The 17849-nt window shown below is 41.1% G+C and overlaps 2 protein-coding genes across 4 annotated transcripts in view; one reads left to right on the plus strand and one right to left on the minus strand.

Moving 5' to 3' along the window:
• Nucleotides 1–17849, minus strand: part of LOC149188413 (Tetratricopeptide repeat (TPR)-like superfamily protein) — a 226361-nt gene that overhangs the window by 200331 nt on the left and 8181 nt on the right. The gene's annotated exons all lie outside the window — the stretch shown is intronic.
• On the plus strand, nt 10740–16282 carry LOC149188414 (uncharacterized). The gene is made up of 2 exons (XM_089413001.1): nt 10740–12015; nt 15129–16282. Exons 1-2 carry the CDS (start codon nt 10788–10790, stop codon nt 15179–15181), a joined length of 1281 nt encoding a protein of 426 aa, XP_089269127.1. The 5' UTR covers nt 10740–10787; the 3' UTR covers nt 15182–16282.

Genomic DNA, 17849 nt, shown 5'->3' on the forward strand with positions numbered 1-17849 from the left:
TTGTTTCATATTTTTCAGTTGTGCACCTTCCTCTATTTGGATGTATTTTCTTCTTTGTTCAGTTGAAACCTTAGGGAAAATTGCTATTCCCATGGCACCCTTTTTGTCATCACTTTCCAACACCCCACAAAGATGCCTCCTCACACAGGTATATGAACCACTATATGGTTTTCCTCCATGACAACCATGAGGGCACAAAACCTTGTAGCTTCCACCACCTTTTCCACCTTCAAATTTGGTCACATAATTCCACAAGGGTGTCAATACAGCTTTCCCCTCTTGCATTCAGTGTCCTCTTCATCCCCTTCCTCTTCAAACCCTTCCTCCTCATCATACATTGGGTCACTCATATGGGGACCACTATCCTCTTGTTCTTCTTCCCTTCTATTCTTACCCGCCCTTACCATTATGAAAACCAAAAGTGGAATGATACATAGAAGCCAAAAGAACACCATTTTGGAATATTAATATAGATGGACAACCTCCAATGAAATGAGCAAGAAGAAAGAATGGGAAAGAGTAGGAGTGGGAGGAGAAAAAATACAAACAATAATGACAGAAAAATGAATAAGTTTGGGGTTTGCACTTACCTTTTTAGCTCTTGTAGATGGAAGCCCTTTTTTAATCTTCCAAATGTTGATTTAGGTTAGCATCGGATGTGCTCAAGCCATGAAAATTGGTGGAGAGGCTAAAGCACATGAAATCTCCAAGACCCAGAAATGGTTTGGGGAAATTCTACCCGGTGAGAAAGGTATTAAAATAATTAATATTTTTAATGGGTTCCTAAGCCTAAACTTAGGAAAATAAAAAAATTAATGGGTATTAATATAAGATTGAGTTAGAAGGTTCTAAATAACATGGATCAAGCCAAATCTAATCTTAGCTGTTGATTAGAGATTTAATCTCAGTCGTTGAAGACTCAACAGAAAAAGTATAAGAGGAGGCTTGAGGGTTAATCAGAGATACACCAAATTGATCAGTCAGTTTGATTTTCTAGAGCGGGGTTTCCTAAGAGAAATCGAACCAGTGATCAAAGTCGCAGCAAGGGGCAGTGAGTGCATAGCAACGAGGCAGAGATAGTGTCGGAAGACCAGCACAGAGGCAGCGATAGCATCGGAAGACCAGCGCAGAGGCATAGATAGCGTCGGAAGACCAGCGCAGAGGCAGAGATAGTGTCGGAAGACCAACGCAGAGGCAAAGAGACAGACGCAGAGCCAGCAAGTGTCACGCAGAGGCCAACAGTGACTGTGCAAAGGGCTAGAGGTCATGCGTGAGTGACGCAGAGGACCAAAAAGGCTGCACAGAGCATTAAAGGGTTGACGTAGAGGGTCTCAAGCTGATGCAGTGCCTCAGAGAGGCGTTGGAGAGTTTTCGTGGCGCAGACTTGCCGAATATCTGCTTCGGAAGAGAGGTATTACTGCCAAATTGATTTCTCTGTCAGGTGAGCCAATTTGGCACCTAGTTGTACTCAAGAAACGCTGCTTAATAATAAAATGCTCAGAACTGCTGCACGGGTTTTCCCAAGTTGGGTTTTTCTGAGGAAGATTGTCCAAAAATAATAGTGTCCCTTCTGTGTTTGTATATTTCTTTCAGTTGATGATCTATAGATGGTTGAGACTGTATTGTGTTTATTTCAGTATTTATATGGTTAAATAACTTGTTCAGTAATTAAACAAATAGGTGAAATAAACCAGATAGTGCATGAAAATTTCTAACAGGTTAGACTTAGAAATTTCAACATGTTATCAGAGCATTGCAAATCACAGGAAAGTTGAAGGCACCAGCTGAATCAGAGAATTTGCAACAGAAATAGCTGTCTCGAGAGACAGAAGTTGTTCCTAAGCAGAAAGCAGCAGAGGAGGAGCGGCACAGAAGAGCCTGCATCATCATTTCGAGCCAGAGAGAGGCCAACGCAGAGGCAGAGGAAGGCAGAAGAGGCTCACGAGGAGCCACATCATCATACTCAGCCAGGTAGGAGTGACGCAATTGGCCAGAAGAGCAATTGAACCTTGTCAGGATTGCGCAGAGCCAAGAGGCTTAGTTTCTTCAGTTGTTGGGGCATAAGAAGTTGTGGGCAAATTGTGGAGTGTGAAGTTGTTGGGGTGTTGTTGCTGTCGAGACAAAACAGTACCTAACGGGACAAAACCAAGGTAGAGAGAGTAGCTACCTAGGCAGGTTTCTAGCCAAGAAATCCAGATCAGTGTTGCAGGGGCAAAGGGGATCGGAGAGGTACGACTCGACTATTGGCAGAAGGATTTCCAGGAGGGAAATCAAGACTCAAAGGGAGTCTAGAAGAGAACTTCCAGGAGGGAAGTAGAGACTCAGAGGGAGTCAAAGAGAGAACTTCCAAGAGGGAAGTAAAGACTCACAGGAGTCGAAAAGAAGAGCAGATATGGCCATGACGCACTGAGGGATCAAGACAGGCTGGACGGGGTGTCCAACTTTGTTATCTGAAAGGCCAGGATCCTGTCTGTTCTAGATAGACATTGCATCAAGGCCTTTGCCTTGAGAACCGTGGCTATCCCAGTCGACCCAGCTGATAACAAAAAGTATGAGGATGCGATGGCCAAGGCAAAGTGCATAATCCTTGATGGGGTCAAGGATCATGTAGTTCAGCATATTGCCGAGAAGAATACGGCAAAGGAGATGTGGGACACCTTGACGACATTGTATCAAGGCACTTCCATGCAGAGGAAGATGCTACTAGAGAATCAGTTGTGGTCGTATCAAATGCAGAAGGGGGAGCAGATAGATCACTTCCTCAGCAGGTTGCAGGAGATTCGGGACCAACTGACTTCCATAGGGGCCACGTCGGATCAGGAGTTAATGGTGAGGACTACCCTGAACGCAGTCTCCGAGGAGTGGGAGACATTTGTCCAAAGCATTTTAGGCAGAGTGAATCTTCCAGATTGGGAAGAACTGTGGGCAGTTCTTCGCCAAGAAGAGATCAGACGGCTGACCAAGGCGGGAAGTAGTGGCAAAGGAGCCCCGGTCAAGAAAGAGGAGGAAGAGGATGCGGCTCTGGCATCTACAGGGCAGCAAGGGAAGAGGAAGAAAAAGGACCTCTCCAAGATTAAGTGCTTCAACTGTTGGGAGCTGGGCTATTATGCAACCTAGTGTCCTAAGATGAAGAATAAGGGAGAGGCGTCTGACTCCAAGGCAGCGCCAGCTAAAACAGAAAAGGAGGTAGAGGATGATGAAGATTGTGCCATGAGTGCTCATGTACCTCTAGAAAAGAGGTGGGGTGACATCGAGTTGTAGTCAGGAGGGCTGCATGAGATGTAGTGTAGGATACTTGAAGTACCCAAACTCTTGGATCATATCCGGCTACAACAGCCCCGAAGTGACAGTGGTAGGATGGCGGATGTCGGTAGCAGCGGATGCGGATGAAGCGGCAAAGAGTGCTAGAGTGCGGTAGTCCCTAGCAGCACAAAGAGGGTTGCAGCAATGCAAGAGGCACAGAGGAGGTTGCAGCAGTGCAGGAAGGCACAGAGGTGTTTGCAACAATGCGAGAGGCACAGAATTGTTGCAGCAGCATAGAGGCAACAGAGAGGGCACAGGATAGCAGCAAAGAGAGCTTCAGCATCACGAGGGCTTCTAGCCTAACAAGGATGTCAGTAGTTGAATAGATTAGTTACCATCATCTCGGTAACTGAGTTACAGTGCAGCAGTAGCAGTGGTAGTGCTATGGGCAGCACGATGCAACATAATGAGAGAGGGCTGCAGTGCAGATGAGTGTTGGGAGGAAGGACTAGTAGCAGCGTGGATGCAGAGGGAGCTGTCGTACAAATGTAGCAGTGGCAGTGATAGAGCCATCGGCAACAGTGCTGAGGATGTTGGGCAGGAAGGCCAAGCATCAGCACAGGTACCGGTGCCGGATGATCAGGGTGATGCTCAATGGTGGAGTATTACTACAGCACATTACTCGCTAAGAGGGAGTGTTGATTGGGGTAGCATCGGATGTGCCCAAGCCATAAAAATTGGTGGAGAGGCTAAAGCACATGAGATCTTCAAGACCCAGAAGTGGTTTGGGGGAATTCTACCCGGTGAGAAAGCTATTAAAATAATTAATATTTTTAATGGGTTACTAAACTTACACTTAGGAAAATAAAAATATCAATGGGTATTAATATAAGACTGGGTTAGAAGGTTCTAAATGACATGGATCAAGCCAAATCTAATCTTAGCCGTTGATTAGAAATTTAATCTCGATCGTTGAAGACACAACAGAAAAAGTATAAGAGGAGGCTTGAGGGTCAGTTGGAGATACACCAGATTAATCAGTCAATTCGATTTTCTAGAGCAGGGTTTCCTAAGAGAAATCGAACCAATGATTAGAGTTGCAGCGAGGGGCAGTGAGGGAATAGCAGAGAGGCAGAGATAGTGTCAGAAGACCAGCGCAGAGGCAGAGAGGCAAACGCAGAGTGTTGGCATTATGATTCAAGTGTTGTCCTTGATGGCAACTCACTCAAATGACAGATCACAGTGCAGCAGGTCAATAGCAAAGAATTAATGATCAGACTACAAAGAATGAAGAAAAAGAGGTATACACAGGTTCACCTTGACAAATGTGCGTATACATGCGGTTTAACAGAACCAAAAGAGCATATAACATACACACGCACTTTCACAAGAAGGAAAGCGCATACATGTTGGAAAACTAAGTATTTGGTCCGAGGTATTTGGTCCATGGTATTGGTCCAAGGTATTTGGTCCGAAGTATTGACCCTAAGTATTTGGTCCAAGGTATTGGTCCTAAGTGGTTTTGGTCCATGGTATTGAGAAAGGCCTAAAATTATATAAGGAGGAGAAGATCATTAGGCCAAGTGTGCAAGTATTGAATATCTGATGAAGTGTGAGATCCAGTATGCAGGTTATGGGTTTGTGATGCTTTCACTGATTTGAACTACGGATGCACCTATGTGGATGATGATGGATGATAGATCGGGATCTTAAAGCTTGGAATGTACTATCATTATGTGATTTGATCATGAATAGACTAGATCTGAATATTGACGCATGTTTTATCCTACAAATGTTATGATCTGGGTATGACTGAATTCTAAAATAGCTGTAAAGTTTTAAAGTTAGTATTTGCAGATCTGTACGCGAATTCTCTTTGGTAAAAGCGCGTATACATGTTGGTTCGGTTCATCAGAGTAGCGTATACATTATGAAATATGATATCTAAATTCGCAGATGGTTCTAGTGGTTGTTGCAGAGTTCTGGGTTCTACTATGTGTTCTGGTGACAGGTCTTCAATGATTCAGTAGTAGGTGATTCAAAGATTGATGATTGAGTATTTAATGATTGGTTAATGCAATGGTTGTATTGCAGTGGTGATTGATTTTGAGCTTCAATGTTGTTGATGGGTCCAGTGTGAAAATTGAATGAAACGTGGCATTCATATTATGGTGTTGTGTTCCAAGAGTATCCAATCTGAAAATTTATGAAACGTGATCCCTGGAGGAAGAGAGAAGGTCATAGCCTTCTGTAGGCCAAAGCCTACGTACTGGTAAACATATCGGCCAGTACAAGAGCCAGGGGGTTGGAGCTCCCTTCCAATAGTAGCTGGAAAACGAGTGAAGGTTGGAGCCTTCAGTATGTCGGCGCCTACGTACTAGTAAACAAATCGGCTAGTACAAGAGCTAGGGGGTTGTAGCTCCCTTCCAGTAATAGCTAGAGAACGAGAGAAGGTTGTAGCCTTCTGCAGGAGGATGCCTGCGTACTGGTATGAGTCTGCACCAGTACAAGATTGTAAACAAGGTTTCTTATATTAAAAAGAAGACTGCAGCAGGTGGTTTTTGTCCCGCATTGGGTTTCCACCTTAAATCTTGGTGTTCATGTGTGTTTCTTATGTGTGATGGTCTGTTCTATTTTTACTGCACCTGGTTACTGTTTATATGGTTAATGAAGTACTGATGCACTGATTAAAGATCAACATATGATGAATTAACTGAATCATAAGTTTGTTGGATATACGCTAGTTGCCTTAAATACAGTTGCGTGTACACGCAAGTTCCCTTCACTGAAGTAGCGTATATGAATCTGATTATGGAAATGAAAAAGTTATTGATTTGCTAATACTGATTCACCCCCCCCCCCTCTTAGTATTATTTCCAACAATTGGTATCAGAGCAGGTCCTTTGGTAGAAGCTTGATCGCTTGAAGGAGATCCGTAGAAACAATGGGAAAGAAGCTAAAGAAGAAAGCACCTCAGAAGAAGAACACAGCTCAAAGGAACGGTGACAGCAGGAGAGACAATTGGCCGTTAGATGGAAGCAAGGATTCAGATTCCAAATCACCTCAATGTAACAACCCGTTAATAAAATTTTGGAACTTAAACTTTATAATATATATCTATGTATTAAATTTTATAAAGTATATGGTTAGACCTTATAATATGAATTTATAAAATATATTAATTTATATCATATATAATTTAAATGTTATGAAATATATTAATTAACTTTATATCTTATATAATTTAAATATCAAGAAATATATTAATTGACTTTATACCATATATGAGTTAAAAGTTATAAAGTATATCATATAAAACTTTATAAAGCATTATAATGTTATAACATATAAAAAGGTATTAGTTAGATAATGTTATAACATATAAAAAGGTATTAGTTATAAAAGTTATAACATATAATAGTATTAGTTATAAATGTTATAACACATAAAAGAAATGTCATGAGCGTAACTACCAACCACCCTAAGAAAAGAACCTATATACGTGTACCAGTTCTTTATTAGAGTGGGTGAAACCGGCTAAGAAGTTATTGCAAAGCACCGAGGACAGGAAGAAGATGAGAGAGACATCAATGCGTGGGTGGGGTGGCTGCAAGTGGGAGGGCAGTCACCGCCATGCCCAGGGGTTAAATAGCAGGGTCCGAGCATGAAGAAAGGGGGGAGAAACCAGAGAAGGATAGACTCATCAGAGAAAAACCGGAAGAAGAGATTTTCAGTGGAATAGTTTTGATTGATCTGAGTTCTGGGCACGGAGGGACGGAGAGCCTCGGTGGAGAGCTTCTCTGGATTGAGCAACCAGTTGCTCTGTCTGGTCGGGTGGAATTGGCCGTCTCGAAATTGAATCAAATCAGCCAGCAGTTCAGAATTATCAGTTCTGCAGTGGAATCGGGAGTCTGCCAGCAGCTCAGGTAGGTACAGATTACAATTTATGCATTTCTGTTTTCAAATTCATGTAAGAGTTCATCTGTTTGCTGTAAATTGATAAATAGGGCACTACACATGGTATCAGAGCCCTGTTCAAACCTTCGGACCTCCCAACCCTACGCCCCTGTGCTAGCTACCTCTCTTGCAAGTGCTGGCAGCTCTTCAACCAGCGTTTGTTCGTTTCTGCTCTGACTGCCCATCTCCTGATAAACCAATCTAACTGCTCTCTGGAACTGCCTAATTCCACATTACCCTTGTCAGCAGCAGCAGCAACCTGTTGTTTTGCAGGTTTGTGACCAGCTTTTACAGTCGGTCTTGTTTTATCTTTGTCTTTGAACAACTTATGCTGAGTGGATAGGGTTGCTTCTTCTTCTTCTCCATTTTGAAGTCTCTGAGGCTCGTTTTTCTTGAATTTTTTTTTATTTTTAGAGAATGGATTCGTAGCCTTAGCGGACCTTTTTTTTGAGAATGTTTGCTGTCTTTGCGGACCATCTTCTTCGCCATCGCCAAAAGGCTACGACCTCTATGGACCAGTTTCGCAACCTGCTAATTGTTTCTATGTTTTACCCGCTGCTGAAAGCCTAGTACGCTCATACGCTCATCGTATTCAAAAGTATTTACGCTGCGACAATATTTGCCAGCTGCTGTAAGCCTAGTCCCCTCGTACGCACATCGTATACAAAAGTATTTACGCTGCGACGATGGCTGTTATTTACTGTTAACAAGATTAAAAATTGCAACACAGACAGAAGCAACATTCATATCAAATTTGCAACCTTCTAAAAAATTTGCGTCAGCATAATTTCTCCACGGAAAGGAATAGTAACGTTAGAACCGGAATGCCTCGAATGGCATCTGATTCTTGACATCTGTGTTTGTTATTTTGGGGGTTTACCGCTTATACGCACATGACCATGTGGTGAGTTCAAACACAGGACTTAAGTGGGAGTCAAACCGACAGCGGCGTCTCCTTTTCCGCGTTTTACGTGGCCCTTTGGCTAAGCAACAAGCCGCAGTCGTTTGCCAAATGGCCTTAATGTATAAAACCATGGCCTTTGTGCATTCATTCCAGACCAATATTAGTTTTAATTTTGTCATTTAAAGTGTTTAAGGTCCAAAACGCAGTTAGTCGAACTCGCTACCTCCTTTTTCCAGCGATATCAAACAACCATCAGAGTAGCCGAGTAGCCAGGACCCACCGCTGGGTAATTGTTTTATTTACCGCCTGCTAACCAATCCGCCACCGCACTAAAATATTATGTGTGGATGAGATGAGACATTATGTGTAAAAATATTTGAAAAATTCATTCGCAAAGTATAACAGAAGTGGTCACTTTACTAAAGGGAGGAAAGAGAATTCAGGAGTCTTGAAGCTGTACATTTCGTAAAAAGCTCACAAACATTTGACAATAGTGCTCAGTACAGTTGCGCATTACGGCCTCACGTATGCCAGCAAAAAAAAAATATATATATATAATAAAAATATAAAAATAATAAAGCATTACAAAATATGAGATTAGAATTTGGTATATAAGTGACAGCATGTAATGGCCAACTTAATCTAGTCAAGCGTAAGCTGTGAATTTTTTTGGCTATGCAAGCAGTGAAAATGTTTTTAGTGGTACTATTATTGGCTAAGGGACTGAGGAGCTGGACCCTTGGCGCTATCAGAAGTTTGGATATCACCCTGTTTATGGTTTCTTGTACTTTAGTTTCTTTTAGAAATTGAACATGCCAGGACCACTGAATTTCCTTTTCGAATTTAATAAATTCAAATGAATTCTTGGTTGATGTCAGTTGTCTGTTCAAGGGTTCCCTTGATTAGCAGTTCATGTGCTTATGCGCAAGTTTGCTTTTTACAATCTGTTAACCATGATACAATTCAGGCTTTTCATCCTCTCAAACTGTCATGAAGGTATGCAGGTTATTACATTTGTCTGCATTCTTCTTTTGTACAGGAAACGATGCACCAAGGTGTTAGAAATAGATGAGAAATCCATCTGTTCCTCCTAGCAGGAAATTCTATATCATGCAAGATATAATGTCTCTTTTGCATAGTTATTCTAAAAATTTAAAAACAGTTTGACGGTTGGTCATTTTAGTGCTAAAATGGCACCTTGATAAGGGAAGTGAATGAAACTTTAAATAGAATTTAATAATGAATGGAAAAGTGCACTGATGGAAAAGATCCAACATTTCTATTATATTCTACATCTAGACTTTTTGTCAAAACATCAATCCTATAAAGTAAAAATGAATTGTTAGTTAAAACGGTCAATTCTAAAACTAAACAAAAATCATGTGATAACTGGAATTATTGTTGAAACCAGAAATATTTCATCATGAAACAAGATCAGACATCTAAAAATTTCATTAGCATAGGTGCGGCAGCAGAATTATTTTTATACGTTAACCCAAATCTAGTACAAGCTACCCAAATAGGACTTAGATTTTGTGCGTAGGCTTAAAAAGAAATTCTGTCTCCTTACAAAAATTTGTCAAGTCTTTTAAATATCTTGCAAACAAAAATTAAACCGCCCTTAAAATATTTAAGGAATTGTTAGGCTGCAGTTTGAAAACAATATAATGTTTTGCTGTATGATACTCTGTAACGACTCTTAGAGAATTATTCTGTTTCAACTATTTTGGTCAGAATTACATTTGGAATGTTCATATTATGTTTAATCATATGACTTCATACTTGTATCAGCTATGTTACCAAAAACAAGGTATGCCAACCAGGATAAATCAGTCATATTAAGAGAAATGGAAATTCCCAGGTTTCACACAAAGTTTTATGTATATTCATGAGACATCAAGGTTTGCGGTATTATTAAAACTTGCGAGTAAGGTTGGCAAACCACCTTGCTTTACCTCTTTCAATGAATGTAGTTGTAGCAGATAATCCAGATTCTTGGGGTATACTCTTGTCCAGAAAATGGTCTGCCAAATTTAGGAGGTAATATTCAAATGGACTAGTCTAAATGCCAAAATTCCAGTTCAGTAAGGAGCCTTTGCCACCCTATAAAGGGAGATCGATATAAAGTCCTCAAGTTAAAGATGATTGTGATGCTTGGAATAAATTGGACTATAAAGATATATATATTTATAAATGATGGGTTTTATCCATGACTAAGTAATATATTCAAAAATATAAATATGTATGTCCGTCTTTAAAAATAATAGCTAGATTGAGGGGTGACGGGTATGTTACCAATGTACCTTGTGATCGGGACATCTAAACATTTCATTTTGTAGATGTTGTTAGGTAAATAAACTTTGGATGTCTTACCTTAGCGGCTAATAACCATACACTTCTGCATTATTCATTTTTAGAAAAACCCTGCATTAGGACAAGGAGGTCGCGTGGCCACCCTCCTTGACCTCGGTACCAGTAAGATCCGCCTAGCGGGTAAAAATAGCAAAACTATACCCGTTTTAAATGTGAAGTTGCAAGGAAATTGGTGTGTTAAAATTCGGTTATCCGCCCCATTTTATTTTTATATATATATATATACATTTTATTTTTTTGTTCAGGAACCATTACTATGGTAAAGACGTATGAGCGACGACGACGTGACCAGGCAGCATCATCACCATTAATGCCGCCACCGTCGCCATCGCCGCCGCCACCGTCGCCATCCCCCTCACCCTCGTCACCACCAAGGCAGCAGTCAACATCAAACGCTCAAGCGCCAGAGTTGGCTGTGATAATGAACTCTTTGCAGGCCTTGTTGGAAACATTAAAGGAATCAACTAAGGCTAAAAACAAAGAGGAATCTCAGCATGCAGCCACCAGTTCAGCGGAACCACATAATTTGGAGCCCAGAGGATCGAGAGAAGACATCTCTAGAGAGCTTCAGAAAATTAGACTCCCAGAATTTTCGGGAGGTCGAGCTGGTGAACGCGCTGAGGCATGGCTGGAAGGGATGAACCGGTGCTTTAGGTTAAGAGAATATTCGCCTTCAGCCAAGACAAAAATTGCCGTGTTTCAACTAAAGGAAAGTGCCCTGATTTGGTGGGGAAACCTGGAAAAGCAGCTACACCTTACATCAGACAACGTTCCTTGGGATCTGTTCGAGGAAAGGTTCCGAGCGAAGTATTTACCTCCATATTTTCAACAACAGCAAGCCAGAGCCTTTCATACACTAATTCAGGGAAGTAAAACGGTGGAAGAGTACGAAATAAGGTTTATGGAGCTGGTAAAATACATTCCCTACTTAGACTCTGATGAACGTCAAGCTGAACGTTTCATATTTGGGTTAAACCCCCGCATCAGAGCCTTGGTAAGTATGTGGAAACCGTCATCGGTAGCCGAGGCAGTCGAATGTAGCCGTTATGCAGAAGAGCACCTTGGAATCAAAAAGGATATAGGGCCAGCAGGGCCTTTGCAATCAGGACTCCCAGGGAAGGCTCCCCGGAACTTTTTCAGAGGAGGTAGCTCGAGGCCACCTTACAGTAGCAGGTATACCCCAGGTATGGGGACAAGAGTTCCCATGGCGGTAAACACTATAGCTGCAGAATCGTCCAGCACCAGACCATGGGCACCGCGAGGGACCACCAGTAGAGGAAGGGGTGCGAGAGGAACCAGCATGGGAGGACGCGGCTCGTCCTCTAGAAACTCACACCTTAATTCAAGAGGATCAGCGCAGCTCAATTGTTGGGGATGTGGGGGGCCGCATTTCCAGCGTAACTGCCCAGAAGCGTCATCGGACATATTGCAAAGCACTGGGAGGGAGCCGATATCAGCCAAGCGAAGTAATCATAGGATTCATGCAGTAGTCAACCACGACCAAGCAGCCCATCAATCCACTGTTGTGGAATCTTCAGGTATTATCAATGGTGTAAAACTCAAAATCTTATTTGATACTGGTGCCACAGATAGTTTCATTTCGTCATATGCATTAAACAAATGTGGGTTGGCAGCTCGTAGACAAAATGATTTCCACCAAGTGGAAATGGCCTCAGGAGAACTCCAAACCGTGGGCTTGAGTGTGGATCAATGCAAAATTGACCTGGGGGTCTGCTCGACTAAACTAAAAGTGTACGTTACCGCCCTAGGGACGTATGATCTTATCATAGGTATGGATTGGCTGGAAGCTCACCAAGCGTGGGTAGATTGTTATGGAAAAAGGATTCTGGGCTTAAATGATGAGGGCGAAGTAATCCAAATTCAAGGAGTTAAGAGAGAAATTTCTTTGCGCTACATTTCGGCAATGCAGGTGAAGCGTTGTTTAAGGAAGGGTTGTCAGGCTTATGCAATTCACGAAGTAAGCCAGGAAAAGGGGCCATCCTTAGAACAATATCCGGTGTTAGCCGAGTTCCCGGATGTGTTTCCAAAGGAACTACCAGGATTACCCCCGGTAAGAGAAGTGGATCTCACTATTGATTTAAAGCCAGGTACCCAACCGATCTCTAAAACGCCTTATAGAATGACAGCTCCAGAACTTCAGGAATTACAAATCCAGTTGAAAGAACTACTCGATATAGGGCTTATTCGACCCAGTACCTCACCTTGGGGCGCTCCTGTAATTTTTGTGAAGAAGAAAGATGGATCCTTAAGATTATGCATAGACTATCGGGACTTGAATCGCGCTACAGTAAAGAATCAATACCCTATGCCGCGGATCGATGATCTTTTCGATCAAATGAAAGGAGCCTCTGTCTTCTCAAAAATTGATCTTCGATCAGGATATCATCAGCTAAGGATTTCTGAAAATGATATCTCTAAGACAGCATTCCGGACACGTTTTGGGCACTATGAATTTACTGTGGTACCATTTGGGTTAACAAATGCGCCAGCCGTATTCATGAATCTTATGAACAGTGTTTTCCGTCAGTATCTTGATAAATTTGTACAAGTCTTTTTAGATGATATTCTCATCTATTCCAAGAATGAAGAAGAACATAAGGAGCATTTGCGGCTAGTATTGACCTGCCTTAGAGAACGTCAGTTATATGGAAAACTGTCCAAGTGTTCCTTCTTTCAGGAAAAGATTCATTATTTGGGTCACATCATATCAGGTGAAGGAATCTCAGTAGATCCTGAGAAGGTAAAAGCGATCATGGATTGGCCAATACCGAGAAATGCACATGAGATACGAAGCTTTATGGGCTTAGCTGGTTATTACCGGAGATTTGTGGAAGGGTTCTCCAAAATCGCGAAGCCAATCACAACCCTCCAGCGTAAAGGTGTTAAGTATGAATGGACCGAGGAATGTAATAATGCATTCTCTGAACTCAAAAGACTACTCACCAGCGCACCAATCCTAAGAGTCCCTGATATGGGCAAAGACTTTACAGTATGTACTGATGCATCCAAGCAAGGGCTGGGTGCAGTATTGATGCAGGATAGGGGAGTGATAGCTTATGCTTCCAGAAAGCTAAAACCTCATGAAGAACTCTATGCTACTCACGATCTAGAATTGGCCGCTGTGATGCTAGCTTTAAAGATCTGGAGACACTATTTGGTAGGACGAAAGTTTACACTTAAAAGCGACCATCAAAGTCTACAATATTTGTTCACCCAAAGAGACTTAAATGCCAGGCAAAGGCGATGGAGTGAATTCCTAAGTGAGTATGACTTCGGAATATCATATATTAAAGGAAAGGAAAATGTGGTAGCCGATGCCTTAAGCAGGAGACCCCGGATATTTTCTCTCATACCCATTAAGGTGGACTTAAGACAGCGAGTGCTGGATCGCCTTATAAAAGACAGCTGGTATTTAAAAGTAAGGGCAAGTCTTGAGGGGATTAAGGCGAAAGAATCTAAGTTCGAGGGTTATGAATTAGAAAGCGATGGGATCTTGCGATTCCATGGAAGGATGTACGTTCCTGATGATAAAGATCTCCGAGATACCATCCTCAGGGAAGCTCACAAAGCCGTATATTGTGCTCATCCTGGAGTAGGGAAAATGTATGCGGATACCAAGAAACTCTTCTTTTGGGCAGGCATGAAGCGGGATATCACTCAATTTGTTGCAAAATGTTTGGAATGTCAGCAGGTAAAGGCAGATCATTGTCACCCAGCGGGCCTCTTACAGCCCCACGACATTCCTATGTCTAAATGGGAGACCATTTCTATGGATTTTATCACCGGACTACCTCTTACTTCTCAAAGACACAATGCCATTCTGGTAGTGGTGGATAAATTAACAAAAAGCGCTCATTTTATTCCGGTAAAAGATACTTATGATGTTGCCGACGTGGCTCGAGTATTCATAAACGAAATTATCAGATATCATGGAGTACCTAAGAAGATTATATCCGATAGAGATTCGCGATTCACTTCCAGATTCTGGACGTGCATGCAGACAGCCTTAGGTACTCAGCTAAATTTAAGCACGGCTTACCATCCTGAAACTGATGGGCAGACTGAAAGAGTAAATCAAGTGCTTGAAGACATGTTGCGGATGTATGTAATGGATCAGCAATCCCACTGGGAAAAGTATTTACCCTTGGTTGAATTCGCTTACAACAACAGTTACCACAGTTCGATTGGGATGCCTCCATTTGAAGCTCTATATGGAAGACCGTGCAGAACACCGTTAAGTTGGGACAGGTTAGAAGATCGAGTGATTATAGGACCAGAATTAATCCATGAAATGGAAGCACAGGTCAGACAGATTAGACAGCGATTAAAGGAAGCACAGGATAGACAAAAGAGTTATGCTGATGCTCACCGATCTGATAGGAGGTATGAAGTAGGGGACCAGGTCTTCGTCCGCATCAAACCAAACAAAAGTACTATTCGATTCGGGAAAGGGACAAAGTTATCACCCCGATTTATAGGACCATTTAAAATCGTAGAAAGAGTTGGACCTGTTGCCTATCGTCTTGCCCTGCCATCCCACCTGCATAGAATTCATAATGTATTTCATGTTTCTGTATTAAGACATTATGTAGCTGATCTATCTCATAACATCCAGTGGAAAGAATTGCAGGTTTCGGACGAGGGAGTCATAACGGTCGAACCGTTACGTATACTGGAACGTAGAGTTCGGCAGCTGAGGAACCGTCTGGTGGACCAAGTTAAGGTCCAGTGGGACAAGTATAGTCCTGGGTCAGCGACTTGGGAGGATACAGAGGACATATGTCAGAGATACCCTAGTTTATGTCCATTTTGAAGAACTATACGCTATGTTTAGTATATATATTTACTTCACCTCTGTCAGAGAACCAAAAACATTTGAATGATTAGTGATAAACATGAAACTTTGCGGCATAATATATGTTTAATTCCTGCTAGTACATGGATACCAAAAATAATATAGGTTTAATTCCTGCTGGTACATGGATACCAAAACAATATATGTGATTGTATTACTCAATTATAAATGTTGAAGTAAAGATTAAGACCGTCAAATGAATTTACTTCTGGTAGAAATTGAACAATATAAATCTATTTTATTTTATGCATGTCAAAACGAGCAACTGAAATAAAAGACAGGAAGTGAATACACACTATAGAAAAGTTAGAATACATGTGTAAGAAAATAAACAAAATTCTGTTATATGTAGATAATACATAAGTTATTTCGAATATGCTGATGCACATCTTACAAATGCTGGGTAAGTATAAGATTGCAGGTAAACTTGCAGATAAACTACGGTTGCAGTATAACTGATCTAATTTTCGAGATGACCACGTGATGACAGAACTCAGATCAGTCAAAGCTCAAAGTGATTCTATGATAGGGTAGTAGCCCTGATACTACTGGAGGGGTGGAGGTGTTACCCACCGTTTATCCTCCGAAACCTGGAGTCATGGGAGGACTGTGCGAGTCACGCTCCCCTAGACGTGTGATGATGACTGCCGGATGCCTACTGGGAATCAGGTCGGTATAGTCGACGCTGTTACCTTTGTGTTATGAATGGTTAGGTCAGTAAATTGACGCCATGGCATACTCTAGTAGAGGACGGATAGGATGGGAGCAGAAGAGATTAGGAAGGATAGGATGAGTTTGTATAGCTTGGGGAGCTAGATAGGAAAAGGCATGTCCGTTAAAACCTTGAACCTAAAAGCTCTAACTTCGGGACGAAGTTTTCAGAAGGGGGAATGTATGTAACAACCCGTTAATAAAATTTTGGAACTTAAACTTTATAATATATATCTATGTATTAAATTTTATAAAGTATATGGTTAGACCTTATAATATGAATTTATAAAATATATTAATTTATATCATATATAATTTAAATGTTATGAAATATATTAATTAACTTTATATCTTATATAATTTAAATATCAAGAAATATATTAATTGACTTTATACCATATATGAGTTAAAAGTTATAAAGTATATCATATAAAACTTTATAAAGCATTATAATGTTATAACATATAAAAAGGTATTAGTTAGATAATGTTATAACATATAAAAAGGTATTAGTTATAAAAGTTATAACATATAATAGTATTAGTTATAAATGTTATAACACATAAAAGAAATGTCATGAGCGTAACTACCAACCACCCTAAGAAAAGAACCTATATACGTGTACCATTTCTTTATTAGAGTGGGTGAAACCGGCTAAGAAGTTATTGCAAAGCACCGAGGACAGGAAGAAGATGAGAGAGACATCAATGCGTGGGTGGGGTGGCTGCAAGTGGGAGGGCGGTCACCGCCATGCCCAGGGGTTAAATAGCAGGGTCCGAGCATGAAGAAAGGGGGGAGAAACCAGAGAAGGATAGACTCATCAGAGAAAAACCGGAAGAAGAGATTTTCAGTGGAATAGTTTTGATTGATCTGAGTTCTGGGCACGGAGGGACGGAGAGCCTCGGTGGAGAGCTTCTCTGGATTGAGCAACCAGTTGCTCTGTCTGGTCGGGTGGAATTGGCCGTCTCGAAATTGAATCAAATCAGCCAGCAGTTCAGAATTATCAGTTCTGCAGTGGAATCGGGAGTCTGCCAGCAGCTCAGGTAGGTACAGATTACAATTTATGCATTTCTGTTTTCAAATTCATGTAAGAGTTCATCTGTTTGCTGTAAATTGATAAATAGGGCACTACACTCAAGATGAACAAGAAAATGAAGCATCAGATAAAATCATAGATCAACAAGATCTATTTAACAAAAGGGAGTGTGCCCTCAAAGAAGAAGTTACCAGATTAAAAGCTCAGCTGGAGTGTGCCTTCAAAGTACGTCAAATGCTGCAGGATGAAGTGATATCATTAAAAAATAAGCAGAATGAAGAACTACCTCAAGCAGATAAAGAACAAGAAAATGAGATTCTCAAATTAAGGCAACAAGTGGAAGAAGGAAGAAAGGCTGAAGAAATCTTGAAGAAGCAACATCTGGAAAAGGAAGAACAACATCAGGTTGAGGTAAATATCTTAAAAAGTAAATTAGAAGAAAAAGATAAACTGTTACGATTTCAAGACAGTACTAAGATTTTGGATGATATTCTTAGTAGTCAAAGATCTCCTGCTATCAAAACTGGTCTTGGTTTTTATGAATCTGTTGAAGGTGAATCTAGCTCACAAGGTGAGGCAAGGAACTCTAATGAAAAACCTGAAATGCTCAACAAGGAGATAAGAGATCAACCCCATCAACAACCAAGGAAAGAAATCCTACAGAGAAAATCTTTTACTCCAAACTATGGAAGTGATAGTCGGTTATTTTCTCAGATGAATAATGTAGAGTGTTACGTATGTCATAATCT

This window comes from Pinus tabuliformis, chromosome 3_1 (genome assembly GCF_031772625.1).
Source record: "Pinus tabuliformis cultivar Carrire ecotype Pingquan chromosome 3_1, CPIR1, whole genome shotgun sequence".
NCBI lineage: Eukaryota > Viridiplantae > Streptophyta > Pinopsida > Pinales > Pinaceae > Pinus > Pinus tabuliformis.